Source organism: Diceros bicornis, chromosome 5 (genome assembly GCF_020826845.1).
Source record: "Diceros bicornis minor isolate mBicDic1 chromosome 5, mDicBic1.mat.cur, whole genome shotgun sequence".
NCBI classification, from domain to species: Eukaryota; Metazoa; Chordata; class Mammalia; order Perissodactyla; family Rhinocerotidae; genus Diceros; species Diceros bicornis.
Genome location: NC_080744.1, coordinates 23,669,388 through 23,688,842, shown reverse-complemented (window position 1 = coordinate 23,688,842; position 19,455 = coordinate 23,669,388). Strand labels below are relative to the sequence as shown.

Genomic DNA, 19,455 nt, shown 5'->3' with positions numbered 1-19,455 from the left:
CGACCTCAGTGAGCCTGCAGTGCCTCCCTCTCCCTCAATGCCAGCTCTCTGGCCTCCCATCCATGTCCCTTCCCGCCCTGGCTGAAACCTTAGCCTCCTGCGCAGCACTTTGGTTAAAATTCCACCTAGTTTATTGACTTGTGGGGGCACAGAGTCACTTCGAGTGCAGGCCAGACGGCCCTCAAAGAAAATCGCGCCTGGCTGCCTCAATTCCTGCTATTATTATACGGATCCTGCGGTCCACTCCAGGCTTCAGGTTGTGGCGGCCGTTCTTTCGAACGTGCTCGTGGCGGGGCGCGCTGACAGCCCCTGCCCATGCCCCAGGGTGCCGGGCCCTGCGTGGACAAGGCGGTTCCTCCTTGCATAAGCAGGTAGTTGTTGTTTCCCAACTGTATTCCTTGGCAGTCACGGATGGTAAGGGATGATAGCCCTTTAAGAGAAATAGAGGTGGTGGTGGGAGGGTTAAGTGGTCAGAAACTCAGTTAGAAAGAGCAGCAGGGCGGAGGGGCAGCGGCACCTCGTGTTCACCCTGGGGAACTGCAAGTATTTCCCCTTCAGCCTGCCCCTTCAGAACTGGGTTTGCAGAAGCTCAAGAGGAGTGGCAACTAACGTCTGGCACCCTGATATTTGGGTCTTTTCCGCTGGGAGACCCTCAGGACCGACACAGCAACAGGGGAATTTAGGGGTTCAGAGTTGGTGCTGGGGAAAGTCAGAAGGCCCAGGGGCAGATCCAGGCTGTGCTGTGTGACCTCAGTGGGATCCAATCCCAGTGGGTGTCAGCTTCTTCATTTATAAAATGAGGAGGTCGGGGTGGATGGCCTCAAGCCCTTTCTCTCCCCTGGATACCCTGGATCTATCTAGGGTCTTGAGGAAGAAGCTGGTGGGGAAAGAAAGGAGTGGGAGTGAATACCTGATATTGGACTTGGCTCCGGCGCCCTGGGAGGCCAGTGGGTACCATGTCTCTCAGCCCCCTGTGAACAACACAGTGCTCTCGGGCTCCCTGTCCTGAGGTCTCTTCCCCCATCGCACACCACCTCAGCCCCAAGTTTCCCCTGGCAAGGGGACAGGATTCACAGGAGTCCTAGTGTATCCGCTAGTCCTGCCAATGTCTCACCTGATTCCCTTGGGGTCCAGGACCTGGGGTCCAAGCTGAGGAGGGGCTGAGTACCTGGTTTCTGAAAGGTGAGTTCTCTGGAGTTTGGGGAGGTTGAGCTGTTGAGTCAGATGTCCCTGCTGTCCGGTCATGCTGAACCTGCTTTCCTTGTGCCCTGATCCTCTCAGGAGTGTTTGTACACTTTTCAGGAACAGAGTTGGGGAACCCCTCCACATTCAGGTTGTTCAACATCTCAGCCACAGTATTGCAGCTTCCTGTGGTTTGCCCAGGGCCATCCATTTCTGTCTTTCTTGGGCCTGGCTCAGGGGTAAACATCGTCCTGTTGCTGCTCCTGTGCTCAAACATGAACTTCTTCACCTGCAAGGACAGGGGGCTTGTTGGGTGTGGAGGTGGGGGAGCTGAGTAGCCAAGGGAGGAGTCTCTTGGTCCACAGTCTGTTGCCTGGGAACTCAGGGGTGGGGTGGGGAAACTGAAGAGGAGGGTCAAGGCATAAAGAACAGTGGTCAGTGGGGAGTCATTGGGTGGCCAGGGGAGTCATTGGGTGGCCAAGGGAGCCATGTTGCCATCTCTGACCAGCTTCTAGGGGGCGGGGGGTTGTGTTGGGTACTCACCATGGAGACAGCATCTTCTATCTTGTCCTCCACCCGAAGGAAAGCTTTCTTCATTTTTGGACGGCAGTCTGGAGAGAAAGCAGAGTGGGTGGTAGGGGAGCAAAACTTCTTTTCCAGGAAAAAGCCCCCTGTAGACAGATCCAGGCCTACCCCAGCTGCCAGATGGCCAGCTCACCTTGGAAGGAGGGCCTGTCTTTGGGCTCATGGCTCCAGCAGTGCTGCATTAACTCCTTCAGTCCCTCCAAGCCAGGAGTCTCAGGGCCGGGCTTGGGCAGCTCAGTTAAGGGGGGCCGGACCTTCCTTTCACACACTGCTGCCTTCACCAGCGATATCTGGGACACTACTGGGATTGGGATGGACGATGTGCAGAGAAGATATTAAGGATACGAGGGGCCACCTGTTCCATCATGGAAAGGGGCAAGGAGTGTAGTCCAAGGGGAGGTGAGGGAGGAGGACAATCTGAGCAGGTAAGCAGGAAGAGGAGGGGTTGGGGGCTCGTGAGAGGAGGTACCCGGGGTTAAGGATCCCAGAGTCTGTCCAAAGTCTTACTCTCATGGTCTCTTCCAGCTAGTACTGCCCACATTAGGATCCCGAAGCTGCACAAGACACAAAGCTGAGGCTTGGCCCTACTACTGGCAAGACTCCTCTCCCGTTACCTTCCCCTAGAAGGGCCCAGAGAGGTGTAGAAATTGGGGACATGTGTTTGCAGTGAGTACTTACCTGTAGACATCACAGGCCATGGAGGCCTTCTGGTTTATATCAGCCAACAGTTCTGGGGCCAAGTAGGCTAGGGTGCCCCCTGCCTTCCCTGATCCTGCCCCTGACTGTGAGCCTCCCTGAAACGTGGACAGGCCAAAATCTGCCAGCTGCAAAAGGAGGGAAGAAGAAGGAGGTAGGGGATGGACAGTGCCAACCAGCTTCCAGAATTCCCTCCCTGCCAGGAGATGCAGATCCAGCCTTGTAAAGGGAGTATGGAAGGCTAGGGAACGGTCAGACCAGTGGGGCCCTTGGGTTGGAAGTCTGGGTCCCCTCTCCATAGGGCTGGGTCAAGGTCTGAGTCTGCTGGGCTAAGTTAGTCATGGGTCTCTGGAGGGCCTGGTGAGGTGGGCCTGTGGAACTGACTGTGTCGGTCAGGGCCTCTATCACCTGGTATGGCAGAGATAAAGCTCCTGAGTGACACTTGGGCAGCCCTGTGTCCAGAGGGAGATGCTGAGGCTATTCAGTAGCCAGAGCTGCAGCAGGTCCTGTGTCCCATTAAGCGGGGGAAGGGCTGGAGCATCTCAGGAGCAAGACTTTGTCCAAAGGCTGGGCTAGGGTGTGGATGGGCTGACCTGGACATGCAGCTCTGAGTCCAGCAGGACATTGGAAGGCTTGAGGTCTCGGTGCAGAAGGACGGGGTTCTGGCTGTGCAGGTAACACATCCCGAGCACCAACTCCTGCAGCAGGCGGCAGAGGAGCGGCCAGGGCCGAGGGCACTGGGGCTGCAGCAGCCCTGCCAGGGACCCATTCTCCATGAATCGAGTCACCAGAGCTGGCCCGGACACGTAGTCCCACTCCAGCTTCTCGGTGACCCCCAGCAGGAGCAGGACGTACTGGTTACGCAGATTTGCCATGGCCTTCACCTCCCTGGATATCGCCTCCCTACACCCCAGGACAGAGATGGAGTTGGCTCTGCTCCTGGGAAGACCCCTCCCTTTCCCATTCAGGCCCCACCTCCTTGGCCAGACACCAACTGGCTCCAAAGAAGCTTGGGTCACTCACGAGTTCACGATCTTGACTGCCACATCATGACCCCACGACCTGTGTTGCACCCGGAACACGGTGCCAAACCCGCCTTTGCCAACCAACTTCGGGTTCTCCAATTCCTCGATGGGCACCAGGGAGGCTGGGGCTCCGCTAGGCCTGAGAGAGAGAGCCTCGTCCACCAGCTGGCCATGGCCCCAAGTCCACGCTGCCCCCTGCACACCCCCACCCCCGCCTGGCCCCGTGATTCCGGGGACTTGGCACTGTCAGTTGTCTCCTGGCCTCCCACTCTCCACTCACCACAACTTGACGCAAGACATCAGGCTGGAAGGGTGAGGGGCTTCTGGAAGTTTCGAGCCCATGAGGATGGAGTGACTTCTGGGAACGGGATTTGTGGCAGAGAGGGGGAGGGGATCGGGAGAGGGGTCAATCTCTAGGCCACTGCACGGTTCCGCTTCCCGGGTCGATGTGCCTGCACCGAGTGAGTTAATAACTTCCTTCTCCGACAGGCGCCTCTATGGTCCCGCCCCAGTAGTGGGAGGGGGTAGTGTAAAACGGAAGCTAGTGCTTCTTTCTTTTAACCAGTGTTTCCTTGAGCACTTGCTGTGTGCCTCGGCCAGGTTAGGCGTCACTGGGCATTTGGGGTACCACGGAAGGAGTCCTCACCTTCCAGGAACGCACAATCACCTCACTCCTATAGTCAGCGTTTCTCCCTTCTCCCACAGGATTCCCAGCTCCAGCACCCACCAGGCCTGGGCGGGGGGGAGGGGATGGTGCTGAGGAGGATTTTGTGGTCCTAGGGCTCAGCTCTCCTATAGCTGCCCTAAGATCATAGCCAACACTTCTATAAAGGCTGCCATGTGCCAGGTACATATATTAGCTTATTTACTTCTCACATCAACCCTAGGGGGATTGGTACTGTTTTTATTCTTCATGGATGAGGAAATGGAGGCACTGATAGTTTAAGTATCCTGCCTAAGCCAGTATGAATTGACTTCAGAGTCTGGCTCTGAACCACCGAGTTTTCCTATTCTCACACAGGCTTCAGGGCTGTACCACTCAGCTGGTCATGAGGGGGCTGAGGACGGTGTGACGCATCCAACAGTGTAGTGAAGGGTCCCTGTGTGTATTCCTGCCCAGTCCCTGACAGCTGCTCTTGCTGGCAAGCCCCTGGCATTGGTAGTGACTTGCCTGCTGGCAAGACCAAGACCTACTCCCAGGGCATTGTGGTCAGATGAACTAGCTCAGCTAGAGGGCTGCTGACATTGTGGTGTACACTGCAGTCGAAACACCTCAGCGCCTCCCTGCCCTCTCCCAGCATGCCAACTCCTCCATGCAAATGCCCTGGTTAATACACGTTCCCGACAGGCATATGCTCTGGACAAGGGCCTTTAAGAACTCAGGAGGGCCGGCCCCATGGCTCAGCGGTTAAGTGCGCGCGCTGCGCTGCTGGCGGCCCGGGTTCGGATCCCGGGCGCGCACTGACGCACCGCTTCTCCGGCCATACTGAGGCCGCGTCCCACATACAACAACTAGAAGGCTCTGCAACTATGACATACAACTATCTACTGGGGCTTTGGGGGAAAAAAATAAAAAAATAAATAATAAAAAAATTAAAAAAAAAATTAAAAAAAAAAAAAGAACTCAGGAGCTTGGGGAGCCTTAAGGATTTAGGGTAGACAAAAAGTGTCCATATTTTACGTGCCCAAAGCCTGACCATGGCTGGAGGTTGTGGGAACTAGATACGGCCACCCCTAGACGCTCAGTGTTTCACGAGGAGACCCAACCATACAGGTCGTGTGCCAGCTTCACTGGAAGGTGCTCGCCTTGGTATGCACTTTTCATTCTGTCCAGTGGTCCACGGGCTCTGCTGGTTGGAGCAAAAGTGGCCAGCAGTTAACTGTGGTTTCTAGAGCACCTGAGAACTCCAGGATCCACAACGTGAATTCTGGTGGAATCAGTCCAAGCTGTAATTCTTAGACTGTAGTCTCCTTAAAAGCCAGTATGTGGGTGATACCAATAAATATTTGTTGAATTGAATTAATAAAGGAACGAGCAAAACTTTCGGAGCTTCCTTAAGACGCTGATCACCCCAGCTGGAGCTCCGTGCTCATTGGGAGGAAAGAGGAGGTTGGGCTTCTTTATGGTTTGGGGGTTCTCACTGCATCTGCACAGTTGACAGAATCTGTCTGAAGTAGACTTGACTCTAGAGATATGGCGTATCTCACAGAATACAATGGCAGTCCTCAAAAAGTCTAGTCAGGAGCTAAGAGCCATCAGAGGGGGCAGCCATTCCTTTCATGATTCTCTTTGGGAGAAGACCCTAGTCTCCACTTGAGGGGAACAGGCAGACAGGAGAGAGAAGGGTGTTTAAAGGCCTTTTTATGGCTGGATTTCTTTAGATTGGGACAGGGGTCAGCTACTATAAGCATAGGGTTGCGGCTAGTGTCAGAGCCTGTACTATTTTTTGACTCAAAATAGACCAAGCGCCTTTAGAAGAAGGAAGGGCAGGGAGAGGAGCCTGGAATGAGTGCCTGACAAGATCCTCTGCTTCTGCAGGAGGGGACTGGTAAGGCAGAGTTGATTCCTGGATTTTGGAGCTCTGGCCTTCCCTGTGACCCCAGGTGTCACAGGCTTTTGGAGTCTATTTGGGTGTCTCTCATCCCTTCAGTTCTCTGCTCCCAACTGTCTTTGGTTACTTTCAGCCCATCCCTAGGACCTGCTCTGGTTCCTTCTCCCTAGCTGTCGGGGTGGGGGGACAGAGGGTGTGTCTCTCTTCTTGCGTATTCTAGCCCTAACTAATTCTCATCTCTTGTTTGATTAAGAGATTCTAATTATAGACCAAATGGTATTAATTGAGGTGACAGTAAAAAGGATTATGGAGGATTTTCATGTTCCAGAGTGTTTGATTATTTTATATTAGCATGCATTACTTTTATAAACAGTTAAGGGAGAAGATTGTGATATGTGCAAAGATTTAGTTATAAGGATATTCACTGAAGTGTTGTTGAAAATAGTGAAAAAATAATGGGGCCGGCCCTGTGGCATAGAGGTTAAGTGTGCGCGCTCCGCTGCTGGTGGCCCGGGTTCTGATCCCGGGCGCCCACCGACGCACCGCTTGTCAGGCCATGCTGTGGCGGCGTCCCATATAAAGTGAGGGAATATGGGCACGGATGTTGGCCCAGGGCCAGTCTTTCTCAACAAAAAGAGAAGGATTGGCGTGGATGTTAGCTCAGGGCTGATCTTCCTCACAAAAAAATATTAATAAATAAAATAGTGAAAAAATAAAACCCTAGCTATTCAATCATAGGAAAAAGACTGAAAAAATTATGCAATGGAAGATTATGTAGCCATTAAAATGATGACTTAGACCTATATTTATTAATATGACAGGTGTTTATCATATATCAAGTGGGAAAAAAAACAGATTATAAAACAGTATGTCCCATATAATCATATTTTTTGTTTGTTTTAAAAATTCTCTTCCAGGAGTGTGACAGAGAGCTCAAAAGCCTCCCATAGCAGAATACCTAAATGCTATATAAATCACAATAAACATGTATTTTTAAATTTGTTAGTGAGCTCCCAATAAAATAAAGGTAATCTCCTAAGGGCATCCCCCTGAAACCAACAAAATAGAAAAATGTTAAAAAAGAAGGTAAATAGAGAGGTCAACTAATTAGAAACCTAGAGCTTTGGGGACTGGGTAGAGGGTATGGGAGATTAAGGGAGAACCAAAGAGTAGGCCCTAGGGCCTAGGAAGATGGAGGAGCTAAATATAAGACACGCCTATTCCCTGACAAGCTGGGGCCCTCAAAGGGGCCTCATTTTTTGTGGAAAGGAAAAAGTCCACCTGCTTGTGGAGGGAACCTGCAAGGGAACCTGTCTAGGCTGCAGCGCTAGATGTTAAAATTAATGAAAATGTTAGTTTCCCTGTGAGATCTGCTCTCACACGGATCTGTAGTTGGAATTTTTACTTTCCTTTTGATCAAATAAACCATAAGTTGAAAGATTTAAATGGCCCCAGATTATTAATGCCCCCTGGAGTCCAGCAGAAGCAAACTGAATCCTCCTTAGAAGAAAGCATCCTTAATCCAAGTTTCTGGATCAAATTCAGGCAAATATAAACTCACAAAAAAATTTACTGGGGCCGGCTCGTGGTGTAGCGGTTAAGCGCACGCGCTCCACTGCTGGCGGCCCGGGTTCGGATCCCAGGCGCACACCGATGCACTGCTTGTCAGACTATGCTGTGGTGGCATCCCACATAAAGTGGAGGAAGATAGGCACGGATGTTAGCTCAGGGCCAGTCTTCCTCAGCAAAAAGAGGAGGATTGGCACAGATGTTAGGTCAGAGCTGATCTTACTCACACACACAAAAAAATTTACTAAATATATAAAGATTCAAATCACCATGAGGGAGAATCTGCAGGAACTATAATCAACAGGTTTAGATCTTTAAGGGCTTCAGAGTTTGGAATAATCAGATGAAGACTCAAAAGAAGCTATTGTCAAATGTTTAAAGAAATAAAAGATGGAATAGAAAAATGAGCAAGGACTAAGAAATTATAAAAAATACCCTGATAGGTTTAGGAAAAAAATAGAATATCAAGAAATAAAAAACTGTGTATAGCCATCAAAATTAAAATTGCAATGCTTGGTTAAACAGAAGATACAGCTGAAGAGAGAAATAGTGTAATAAAAGTTAGATCTGAAGAAATTCTCCAGAATGCAGGAAAGAGAGACAAGCAGATAGAAAAATTAAGAGGCAAAGAATGAGGAGGTCAAACAATTATCAAATTGGATTTCCATGAGGAGAGAAGGGAAAAAAAATGGGCACAAGGCAATATTTGAGGAGAAAATGAGAATTTTCAAGAATTGTTGGAAGACAGGAATCCACAAATATAGGAAGCACAATTTATGGCAGGAAGGATAAATATAAAGAAATCCACATCTAGATACATTTCAGTGAAACTACAGAACAATGAAGACAAAGTAACAACCTGAAAGGCTAACAAGAAAACGTGGATCATCTGCAAAGGAACACAACTAAACCAGTAGCACACTTCACAGCCATAGTGGAAACCAGAAGACATTGGAATGATCCAAAGTGCCAAAAGAAAGGAAAAAAAAATCTATAAACAAAGAATTGTATACACAGCAAAAAAATTATTATTTTCAAGAACAAAGGTTAAAAAAGAAGACATTTTCAAATAAGTGAAAACTGAGTTTAACACCAACAGACTCTTCCCTAAAGAAATTTTGAATGGATGTGCACCAAGAAGGTAAAGAAAACTTACCCCAGACGTGAACACATGAAATGCAAGAAGGAATAGCAATTTTCTAATGAGTTCAACCATCACCAATTAGCATCATATTAGACCCACAGAAATGAGAGGGGGTGGCTCACTGATTTTAAAAAGGATCTGCTACCAGCAATTCCAATTCTGGGTGTATACCCAAAGGAATTGAAAGGGGGGCTGCAAACAGATGTTTGTACACCAATGCTTCTAGTAACATTATTTACAGTGGCCAAAAGGTGAAAACAACCCAAATGTCTACCAACAGATGAATGGATAACAAAATGTGATATATATGTACAAGGGAATATTATTCAGCCTTAGAAAAGGAATAAAATTCTGACACATGCTACAATGTGGATGAACCTTGAAACTATTATGCTAAGTGAAATAAGCCAGTCACAAAAAGACAAATATTGTATGATTCCACTTATGTGAGGTACCTAGAATAATAAAATTTGTAGTGACAGAAGGGAGAATAGTGGTTGTCAGGGGCTAGGGGGAGGAGGGAATGGGGCATTACTGTTTGATGGGTACAGAGTTTTAGTTTGAGAAGATGAAAAAGTTCTGGAAATGGATGGTGATGATGGTTATGCAACAATGTGAATGTACTTAATGCCACTTAACTGTACACTTAAAAATGGTTAAAATGGTAGATTTTATGTTATGTATATTTTACCACAAAAAAGACCTGCTAAAAATATGATTCCCATGTATTAGATAGGGACATGTGAAGATTTATATTAGTAAATGTTTAGTTATTTGATTTGAACATTAAATTTTACTGGGAAAAAAAGAAGTGTATAGACATATGAGATATCTATCTATCTATTTATCTATACACTTAGAAAAATATCTAAATGGACAAGTAGGAAAATGTTTAAAGTCATGGCTGGTGGGCTTACAGGTGATTTTTCTTTCTTTTTCAGTGAGGAAGATTTGCCCTGAGTTAACATCTGTTGCCAAACTCTCTGTTTTTTTGCTTAAGGAAGATTAGCCCTGAGCTAACATCTGTGCCAGACTTCCTCTATTTTGTATGTGGGTCGCTGCCACAGCATGGCTGATGAGTAACGTAGGTTCGCGCCTGGGATCCAAGCCCACAAACCCCAGGCCACCAAAGTGGAGTTCACCAAACTTAACTACTAGGCCATGGGGCGGACTCCTATTTCTTATATGTTATATTTGTATTTTTTATCTGTATTTTCTTTTTTTTTGTGTGTGAGGAAGATCAGCTCTGAGCTAACATCCATGCCAATCCTCCTCTTTTTGCTGAGGAAGACTGGCCCTGGGCTAACATCTGTACCCATTTTCCTCTACTTTATATGGGATGCCACCACAGCATGTCTTGACAAGTGGTGCATTGGTGCACACCCGGGATCCGAACCCGGGCCGCCAGCAGTGGAGCGTGCACTTAATCGCTGCCACAGGGCCGGCCCCCGTCTGTATTTTCTAACTTTCCTAAAATGAATTCATGAAAGTTATATAGTAATACTATATAGTTATATAGTAATACTATATAGTTATATAGTATGCTAATACTACATTTCAGCCTCCTCTTTTCCCCCCGGGACATCAAACAGAGAGAGACCTAGCAACTTCCCTCTCCCACCTGGCACTACCCTCACCCCAAAATCTACTCTATGCTGCTCCCTCTGGATTCCTTGCTGCTATAAGAAGGCCTGCTGCTGTCACTTTCGATATGTGACTGAAGTTAGCTCTTGGCATTCCAATGATGAGTGGAAGTTTGATGGACATAAACCTGGGAGAGGTGATCCAGTCAGAGAGGATGTTGTGAGCAAAGGTGCAAAGTTGACAGTGTGAACTTGGAAAACAACAAGGAGTCCAGACTGACTGAGCGGCCTTTTCTCCCCCATGCATCATTATTATCATCAACAATGATAAAAGCGGGGCTGGCCCCATGGTGTAGCGATTAAGAGCGCCTGCTCCGCTGCTGGCGGCCCAGGTTCCGATCCTGGGCACCCACTGAGGCACTGCTTGTCAGGCCATGCTGTGGCGGTGTCCCACATAAAGTGGAGGAAAATCAGAACGGATGTTAGCTCAGGGCTGGTCTATCCTCACAAAATAAATAAATAAATAAAGACTAGAAATGTTTTTAAAAATGGTAAAAGCTAGTCTTTTTTACACTCGGTACTTCACAACACTTGCACAGAAAGTCATCACCATCCTGTGAAGTCGGATCTATCATGAGGTTTGCAGATGAAGAAATAAAAAGACCTCATTTTATATTGTGGAAAACAAACTTCAAGAGAGAAGAGCTGTTTTACTGCCACAGTGCAGATCTCTCTACCAGCTCAAGGCTGCTCCCGCTCTCCAGGGGACCCTCATCTCTGCTCCCAGCTACTGAAAAGCAAACCCTACTGGACGGGGAAAGGATGCAACTAAGGGCAAGTGAGCTGTCACTTTTGCGGACTGGGCTGCACTCAACTTGGAAAAGTCACAAAGCAAACTCCAGGGTTTGAGCAGAGAAGAGTAGTGGGGAAAATGTTCCACTTGGAAAGGGATCTGTGATATTATGATTTATAATAAGAAATATATATTTGGACCCTGTTCCTGACACGGAGCTTCTAAAACCCTTGGAATTTCTCGTGAAGTGAGTGGAAAAAAAGGTGTCTTTTATTATGTTAATGAAGCGACTTTTGAAAAGCCCTTAGGTAACCTAAGGATGGGGGCTTGTTGCCAGGGGAACCAACCATGTGATTGGAGCGTTAGCACTTTCAGTCTCAGGGAGAGAAGGGCTGGAGGTTGAATCAATGGCCAATAGCCAATGATTTAATCAATCATACCTATGTAATGAAGACTCCATAAAACCCCAAAAGGACGGGGTTTGGAGAGCTTCCCAGTTGGTGAACAGGTGGAGGTGCTGGGAGAGCGGTACACTCAGAGGGCATGGAGGTTCCATTCCCCTTCCCACATACTTTGCCCTATGCATCTCTTCCATCTGGGTGTTCCTGAGTTATATCCTTTTATAATAAACCAGTAATCTAGTAAGTACAATGTTTCTCTGAGTTCTGTGAGCTACTCCAGTAAATTAACCAAACCCAAGGTGGGGTTTGTTGGAACCTTATATCTATAGCTGGTTTGTCAGAAGCTCTGGCGATAAGTAAGACTTGAGATTGGCCTCTGAAGTGGGGGTGGGTGGGTGGGGGCAGTCTTGTAGGACTGAGCCCTTAACCTTGTAGGATTTAGCTCTTGTTGCATTAGCCAGTAACTAGTCTCCGGGTAGATGGTGTCAGAATTGAGTTGAATTGTAGGACACCCTACTGGTGCCCCAGAATTTCTTGGTGGTGTGGGATCCTCACCTGCCTGCTTGCACATTGGAATTGGATCCAGACTTTTTACTTGGTAGCAATGACGGGATTTGCTAGATTGGTCCTGGCTTATGGAAACATGCTTTGGGAAGAGAAAGGAAGGAAGGGCAGGGGCTGAAGAACCTTTGGTGGCCACATGGTCGCCCATGTTATGGGGCAGCCGCTGTGCTGTACTCAGTTACTAACGTTAAAAGTTACCAGTGGAATTTACAGATGGATCCAACTCCTGGGGGCTTGGTTCAGTGGATGAATAAGGAAATCCAGACTGACAAGAAAAGGGCAAAAAATCAATCCCTTGGTTATTGTTATCTGTGATAGCTAAAATGAAGGTAAAAGAAGCGCTGAATCTGACCTTGATATTAAACCAAGCTCAGATTTCGGTGAGTCTGAGCTTTGGCCACTAGCCTCAAAGCTGCCTAGACAGGGAAAAATTATGCAGGGGCAACATGACCAACCTCTAGGACCTCTGGTCATCAAGAAGGCAGTCAATATGTAGGCAGAAGGCAAAACCTAGAAACTATTGAAACCAGGAGGTATAGTGTGAAGGAGGTGCTTCATTTTGTGGATCAGAATCATCAACTTCCTGAAGAACCTTTACTAAAATGATTGTGAAGGTAATTTAGGGAGAGTGAAGACTGCAGAGTAGAAGGGCGTGTTTGGATTGGCACAGGACCCACAGCTCACTATGCAACAATCACAAATGGTTATATGTCATCCTGACACACAGGAAGTTATTCCTGAGGGGACAGCCGGCCTGGTGGACAGGATAAAAGCCACTGTAAGGTCTGTTTACTCTGAGAAGGAGGACTGTCTGTCTCCCCCTATGAATGCCAAGTGGAATACCCCAGATGAAGTGGCTGATATGTTTCACATGCAAGTCATGTGGGACTGGCTTTATGATGACCAGAATATTCACCTGCTAAATATGCCTGTTGCCCAGGTCATGGTAAATGCTGTGGTTAAGGAGGCCCTTTTTACACGGGCACCCCATATAAACTTATTGCTACAACACCAAAAAACAGTTCAGGGAGCCTTATCAAATTTGCTGTCTCAGCTTCCCCTCATGGGTCTTACAGATGCTAATAAAAACATTAGGTTAGGGGCTGGCCCCGTGGCCTAGTGGTTAAGTTCAGCGCGCACCATTTCGGCGGCCTGGGTTTGGTTCCCAAGCACAGAGCTACACCACTTGTTGGTGGCCATTCTTTAGCAGCGACCCACATACAAAATAGAGGAAGATTGGCACAGATGTTAGCTCAGGGTGAATCTTCCTCAGCAAAATAAGTTAGGTTAATTAACAAGAGAATGGAGAGAGGCCAAAGGGAGAATCAAGGGACTCTTCCCCATAAGGTGGAAATTTTTAAACCGTTATTAAGAAATAAGGTGAATAGGGCCGGCCCGGTGGCTTAGCGGTTAAGTGCGTGCGCTCCGCCACTGGCGGGCTGGGTTCGGATCCTTGGCGCGCACCGACCCACCGCTTCTCTGGCCATGCTGAGGCCGTGTCTCACATACAGCAACTAGAAGGATGTGCAACTATGACATACAACTATCTACTGGGGCTTTGGGGAAGAAAAAAAGGAGGAGGATGGGCAATAGATGTTAGCTCAGAGCCGGTCTTCCTCAGCAAAAAGAGGAGGATTAGCATGGATGTTAGCTCAGGGCTGATCTCCCTCACAAAAAAAAAAAAAAAGAAAGAAAGAAGGTGAATAAAGCGAATATTGATAGGAATGATACAAAGAAGAATCAGAAAGGGGAGAGTCATGGGACTTGTCACAGCAGAGTGGAAATCTTTAGATGGTTATTAAGAAAAGGAATTAATAGCCCCATGCTCTAGTGGTTAAGTTTGGCACACTCTGCTTTGGTGGCCTGGGGTTCATGGGTTTGGATCCTGGGAATGGACCTACACCACCCATCAAGCCATGCTGTGGTAGCAATCCACATACAAAGTAGAGGAAGAATGGCAAGATGTTAGCTCAGGGATAATATTCCCTAGCAAAAAAAAAAAAAAAAAAAAGAGAGAGAGAGAGAGAAAGAAATGGAATGAATAAAATGGACATTGACAGGGTTAAAACAAAAGTTTTAGTACAGCACTACCTAAGGTTGGGCAGGCCAAAGGGACTCCCTGTTGTTCCCCCAACATTAAAGGATCCCAAACAAGTCTACTCTATTTACCCCTGTTTGGAGAAATTTAAAAAGCCAGAAGGTAGAGATTACTGTGAGAAACGTGATCAGCAATCGCTTGGGGCAGTGGTTAGGCAGATTAATCAAGTTAAAGGTTGACAAAGGGCCAAGGTCCCTCAGCTCGACCCCTCACTGGGGACCCAAAGCCTTTTGCACCAGAGTCAGGGGTAAAATGGTCAGGGAGTGGAGAAAAGAAGTTTCCAGGACTCCTTGATATTGTGGTACCAAAACCTATTGGTGAAACCCATTGGCCACAATTTGATTGAAAGAACATAAAAATGTAATTGTTGATAGAATTATGAAAGTTGGAATGTTTAAGCAGGGATTATGTAAAAAAGTTGTGTCTTCTTTACCTGGATGTTTTCCGGGCATGGATATTATGTCTGGCTGGATAACATATCCCCTACCTAGTATATTGTAAGACCAAAACCTGTTGATAAAGTCCTAATGGAGGCTACAGTTAGGAACATAAGAGTTGATGGAATTACAGTAAAAGTCTGTAGGAGAATTGGTATGTTTGAATAAGCTTTATGTGAAGTGGTTGCATCTCTTTTCCCAGACTGTGTTTTGAGGATGGACATTGTATCTCACTGGGGAATATTTCCCATACTTAGTGATACTGACTCAACATGAGCTTGACATGAGGGAAGCCATTTTGCAGGATGGAAGCCATATTGCAACTATGGGTAACTTCTAAGTAATTAACCCAGCTGGACATACTCTGGCTTGCATGTAGGCTAGATAATAAATAACTGAAACATGAAGAAAAATGCATGCATTGTGGTTTATAACCCCTGCTTATCTTTATACCTCCCAGCCGCAATGAGATGATAACTTTGTTCTTTTGAGTTCCTTAGAAATGTAGCAACCCCAGTCTATAATGCCAGATGGACAATATTCTTTTTTTTGTTTGTTTATTGCAGTAACATTTGTTTATAACACTGTATAAATTTCAGGTGTACATCATTATACTTCTATTTCTGCGTAGATTACATCATGTTCACCATCCAAACACTAATTACAACCCATCACCACACACATGTGCCAAATTATCCCTTTCGCCCTCCTCCCTCCCCCCTTCCCCTCTGGTAACCATCAATCCAATCTCTGTCTCTATATGTTTGTTTATTATTGTTATTATCTACTACTTAATGAAGGAACTCATACGGCATTTGACCTTCTCCCTCTGACTTATTTCACTTTGCATAATACCCTCAGTGTCCATCCATGTTGTCACAAATGGCTGGATTTCATTGTTTCTTATGGCTGAGTAGTATTCCATTGTGTATATATATCACATCTTCTTTATCCATTCATCCCTTGATGGGCACTTAGGTTGCTTCCAAGTCTTGGCTATTGTGAATAATGCTGCAATGAACACAGGGGTGCATGTATCTTTACGCATCGGTGTTTTCAAGTTCTTTGGATAAATACTCAGCAGTGGAATAGCTGGATCATATGGTAGTTCTATCCTTGATTTTTTGAGGAATCTCCATACTGTTTTCCATAGTGGCTGCACCAGTTTGCACTCTCACCAGCAGTGTATGAGAGTTCCCTTCTCTCCACATCCTCTCCAACACATATTGTTTCCTGTCTTGTTAATTATAGCCATTCTGACGGGCGTGAGGTGATATCTCATTATAGTTTTGATTTGCATTTCCCTGATAGTTAATGATTTTGAACATCTTTTCATGTGTCTGTTGGCCATCTGTATATCTTCGGAGAAATGTCTGTTCAGGTCTTTTGCCCATTTTTTAATTGGGTTGGTAGTTTTTTTGTTGTTGAGATGCATGAGTTCTTTATATATTTTGGAGATTAAACCCTTATCAGATGTATGGTTTGCAAATATCTTCTCCCAACTGTTAGGTTGTCTTTTCGTTTTGTTGATGGTTTCCTTTGCTGTGCAGAAGTTTTTCAGTTTGATGTAGTCCCATTTGTTTATTTTTTCTATTGTTTCTCTTGCCCAGTCAGACACGGTGCTTGAAAATATGTTGCTAAGACCGATGTCAAAGAGCGTACTGCCTATGTTTTCTTCTAGAAGTTTCATAGTTTCAGGTCTTACATTCAAGTCTTTAATCCATTTGGAGTTAATTTTTGTGTATGGTGTAAGGTAAGGGTCTACTTTCATTTTTTTGCATATGGCTATCCAGTTCCCCCAACACCATTTGTTGAAAAGACTTTCTTTTCTCCGTTGTATGTTCTTGGCTCCTTTGTCAAAGATTAGCTGTCCATAGATGTGTGGGTTTATTTCTGGGCTTTCGATTCTATTCCATTGATCTGTGTGTCTATTTTTGTGCCAGTACCATGCTGTTTTGGTTACTATAGCTTTGTAGTATATTTTGAAATCAGGGAGTGTGATACCTCCAGCTTTGTTCTTTTTTCTCAGCATTCCTTTAGCTATTCGGAGTCTTTTGTTGTTCCATATAAATTTTAGGATTCTTTGTTCTATTTCTGTGAAAAATGTTGTTGGAACTTTGATAGGGATTGCATTGAATCTATAGATTGCTTTAGGAAGTATGGACATCTTAACTATGTTAATTCTTCCAATCCAAGAGCATGGAATATCTTTCCATTTCTTTGTGTCTTCTTCAATTTCTTTCAGAAATGTTTTATAGTTTTCAGTGTACGGATCTTTCACCTCTTTGGTTAAGTTTATTCCTAGATATTTTATTCTTTTTGTTGCAATTGTAAATGGGATTGTATTCTTAATTTCTCTTTCTGCTACTTCATTGTTGGTGTATAGAAATGCAATTGATTTTTGTATGTTGATTTTGTATCCTGCAACTTTACCGTATTCGTTTATTACTTCTAAAAGTTTTCTGGTGGGTTCTTTAGGGTTTTCTATATATAAAATCATGTCATCTGCAAATAGTGACAGTTCCACTTCTTCCTTTCCAATATGGATCCCTTTTATTTCTTTTTCTTGCCTGAATGCTCTGGCTAGGACTTCCAGTACTATGTTAAATAGGAGTGGTGACAGTGGGCATCCTTGTCTGGTTCCTGTTCTTAGAGGGATAGCTTTCAGTTTTTCACCCTTGAGGATGATATTAGCTGTGGGTTTGTCATATATGGCCTTTATTATGTTGAGGTACTTTCCTTCTATCCCCATTTTATTCAGAGTTTTTATCATAAATGGATGCTGTATCTTGTCAAATGCTTTCTCTGCATCTATTGAGATGATCATGTGATTTTTATTCTTCATTTTATTAACGTGGTGTATTACGTTGATTGATTTGGGAATGTTGAACCATCCCTGCATACCTGGAATAAATCCCACTTGATCATGGTGTATAATCTTTTTAACGTATTGTTGTATGTGATTTGCTAGTATTTTGTTGAGGATTTTTGCATTGATGCTCATCAGTGATATTGGCCTGTAATTTTCTTTTTTTGTGTTGTCCTTGTCTGGTTTTGGTATCAGGGTAATGTCAGCTTCATAGAATGAGTTAGGGAGCTTCCCCCCGCTCCTCAATTTTTTGGAAGAGTTTGAGAAGGATAGGTATTAAGTCTTCTTTGAATGTTTGGTAGAATTCACCGGGGAAGCCGTCTGGTCCTGGACTTTTATTTTTTGGGAGGTTTTTGATTACTGTTTCGATCTCCTTACTGGTGATTGGTCTATTCAAATTCTCTACTTCTTCTTGATCCAGTTTTGGAAGATTGTATGATTCTAAGAATTTATCCATTTCTTCCAGATTGTCGAATTGGTTGGCATATAGCTTTTCATAGTATTCTCTTATAATCTTTTGTATTTCTGAGGTGTCTGTTGTAATTTCTCCTCTTTCATTTCTGATTTTACTTATTTATGCCTTCTCTCTTTTTTTCTTGGTGAGTCTAGCTAAAGGTTTGTCAATTGTGTTGATTTTTTCAAAACCAGCTCTTGGTTTTATTAACTTTTTCTATTTTTTTTTAGTCTCTATTTCATTTATTTCTGCTCTGATTTTTATTATTTCCCTTCTTCTACTGATTTTGGGCTTTGTTTGCTCTTCTTTTTCCAGTTTCTTTAGGTGCATTGTTGGATTGTTTATTTGAGATTTTTCTTGTTTGTTGAGATAGGCCTGTATTGCTATAAACTTCCCTCTTACAACCGCTTTTGCTGTATCCCATAAATTCTGGCATGTCGTATTTTCATTATCATTTGTCTCCAGGTACTTTTTGATTTCTTCTTTGATTTCTTCATTGACCCCGTCGTTGTTCAGTAGCATTTTGTTTAATCTCCACGTATTTGTGGCCTTTCTGATTTTCTTCCTATAGTTGATTTCCAGTTTCATACCGTTGTGGTCAGAAAAGATGCTTGGTATTATTTCAATCTTCTTAAATTTATAGAGACTCGTTTTGTGGCCTAATATGTGATCAATCCTGGAAAATGTTCCATGTGCGTTTGAAAAGAATGTGTGTTCTTCTGTTTTTGGATGGAATGCTCTGTATATATCTACTAGGTCCATCTGTTCTAGTGTGTCATTTAAGGCCAATGTTTCCTTATTGATCTTCTGTTTGGATGATCTATCCATTGGTGTAAGCAGAGTGTTAAAGTCCCCTACTATTATTGTGTTACTGTCTATTTCTGTTTTTATGTCTGTTAATAATTGCTTTATATATTTAGGTGCACCTACATTGGGTGCGTAGATATTTACAAATGTTATATCCTCTTGTTGGATTGTTCCCTTGATCATTATGTAATGCCCTTCTTTGTCTCTTTTTACCGTTTTTGTTTTAAAGTCTATTTTGTCTGATATAAGTACTGCTACCCCAGCTTTCTTTTCATTGCCATTTGCATGGAGTATTTTTTTCCATCCCTTCACTTTCAGTTTGTGAGTGTCTTCAGATCTGAAGTGTGTCTCTTGTATGCAGCATATATATGGGTCTTGGTGTTTTATCCAATCAGCGACCCTATGCCTTTTAATTGGGTCATTTAGTCCATTCACGTTTAAAGTAGCTATTGATAAGTATGTACTTACTGCCATTTTTTAACTTTTTTCTCAGTGGTTTAGTAGTCCTTCTCTGTTCCTTTCTCCTTCTATACAGAACTGATCATCTCTTTAGTTTGACCTCTGTCTGAAAGCTCTACTCTTTAACTCCCTTCCTCCCTCATTTTATGTTTTTGATATCATATCTAACCTCTTTTTTGTGCATTTGTATCCATTGCTCTCTTATCATGGAAATAGATAATTTTTCCTATTTGTGGT

At 44.7% G+C, this 19,455-nt stretch overlaps 1 protein-coding gene across 3 annotated transcripts; it reads right to left on the bottom strand.

Moving 5' to 3' along the window:
- Positions 1-108: 108 nt before the first annotated feature.
- Positions 109-3,948, bottom strand: RIPK3 (receptor interacting serine/threonine kinase 3). 3 transcript variants are annotated; one of them, XM_058540837.1, is made up of 10 exons: positions 3,769-3,948; positions 3,487-3,627; positions 3,057-3,366; positions 2,446-2,591; positions 2,275-2,321; positions 1,901-2,068; positions 1,726-1,793; positions 1,169-1,471; positions 911-1,052; positions 109-430 (listed from the first exon to the last, which is right to left on the bottom strand). In XM_058540837.1, exons 1-10 carry the CDS (start codon positions 3,828-3,830, stop codon positions 207-209), a joined length of 1,611 nt encoding a protein of 536 aa, XP_058396820.1. In that variant the 5' UTR covers positions 3,831-3,948; the 3' UTR covers positions 109-206. The 3 variants fall into 3 exon arrangements, with proteins under 3 accessions (XP_058396820.1, XP_058396821.1, XP_058396822.1); XM_058540838.1 differs by having other exon boundaries at positions 911-971; XM_058540839.1 differs by having other exon boundaries at positions 115-430; positions 911-971; positions 1,115-1,471.
- Positions 3,949-19,455: the final 15,507 nt, after the last annotated feature.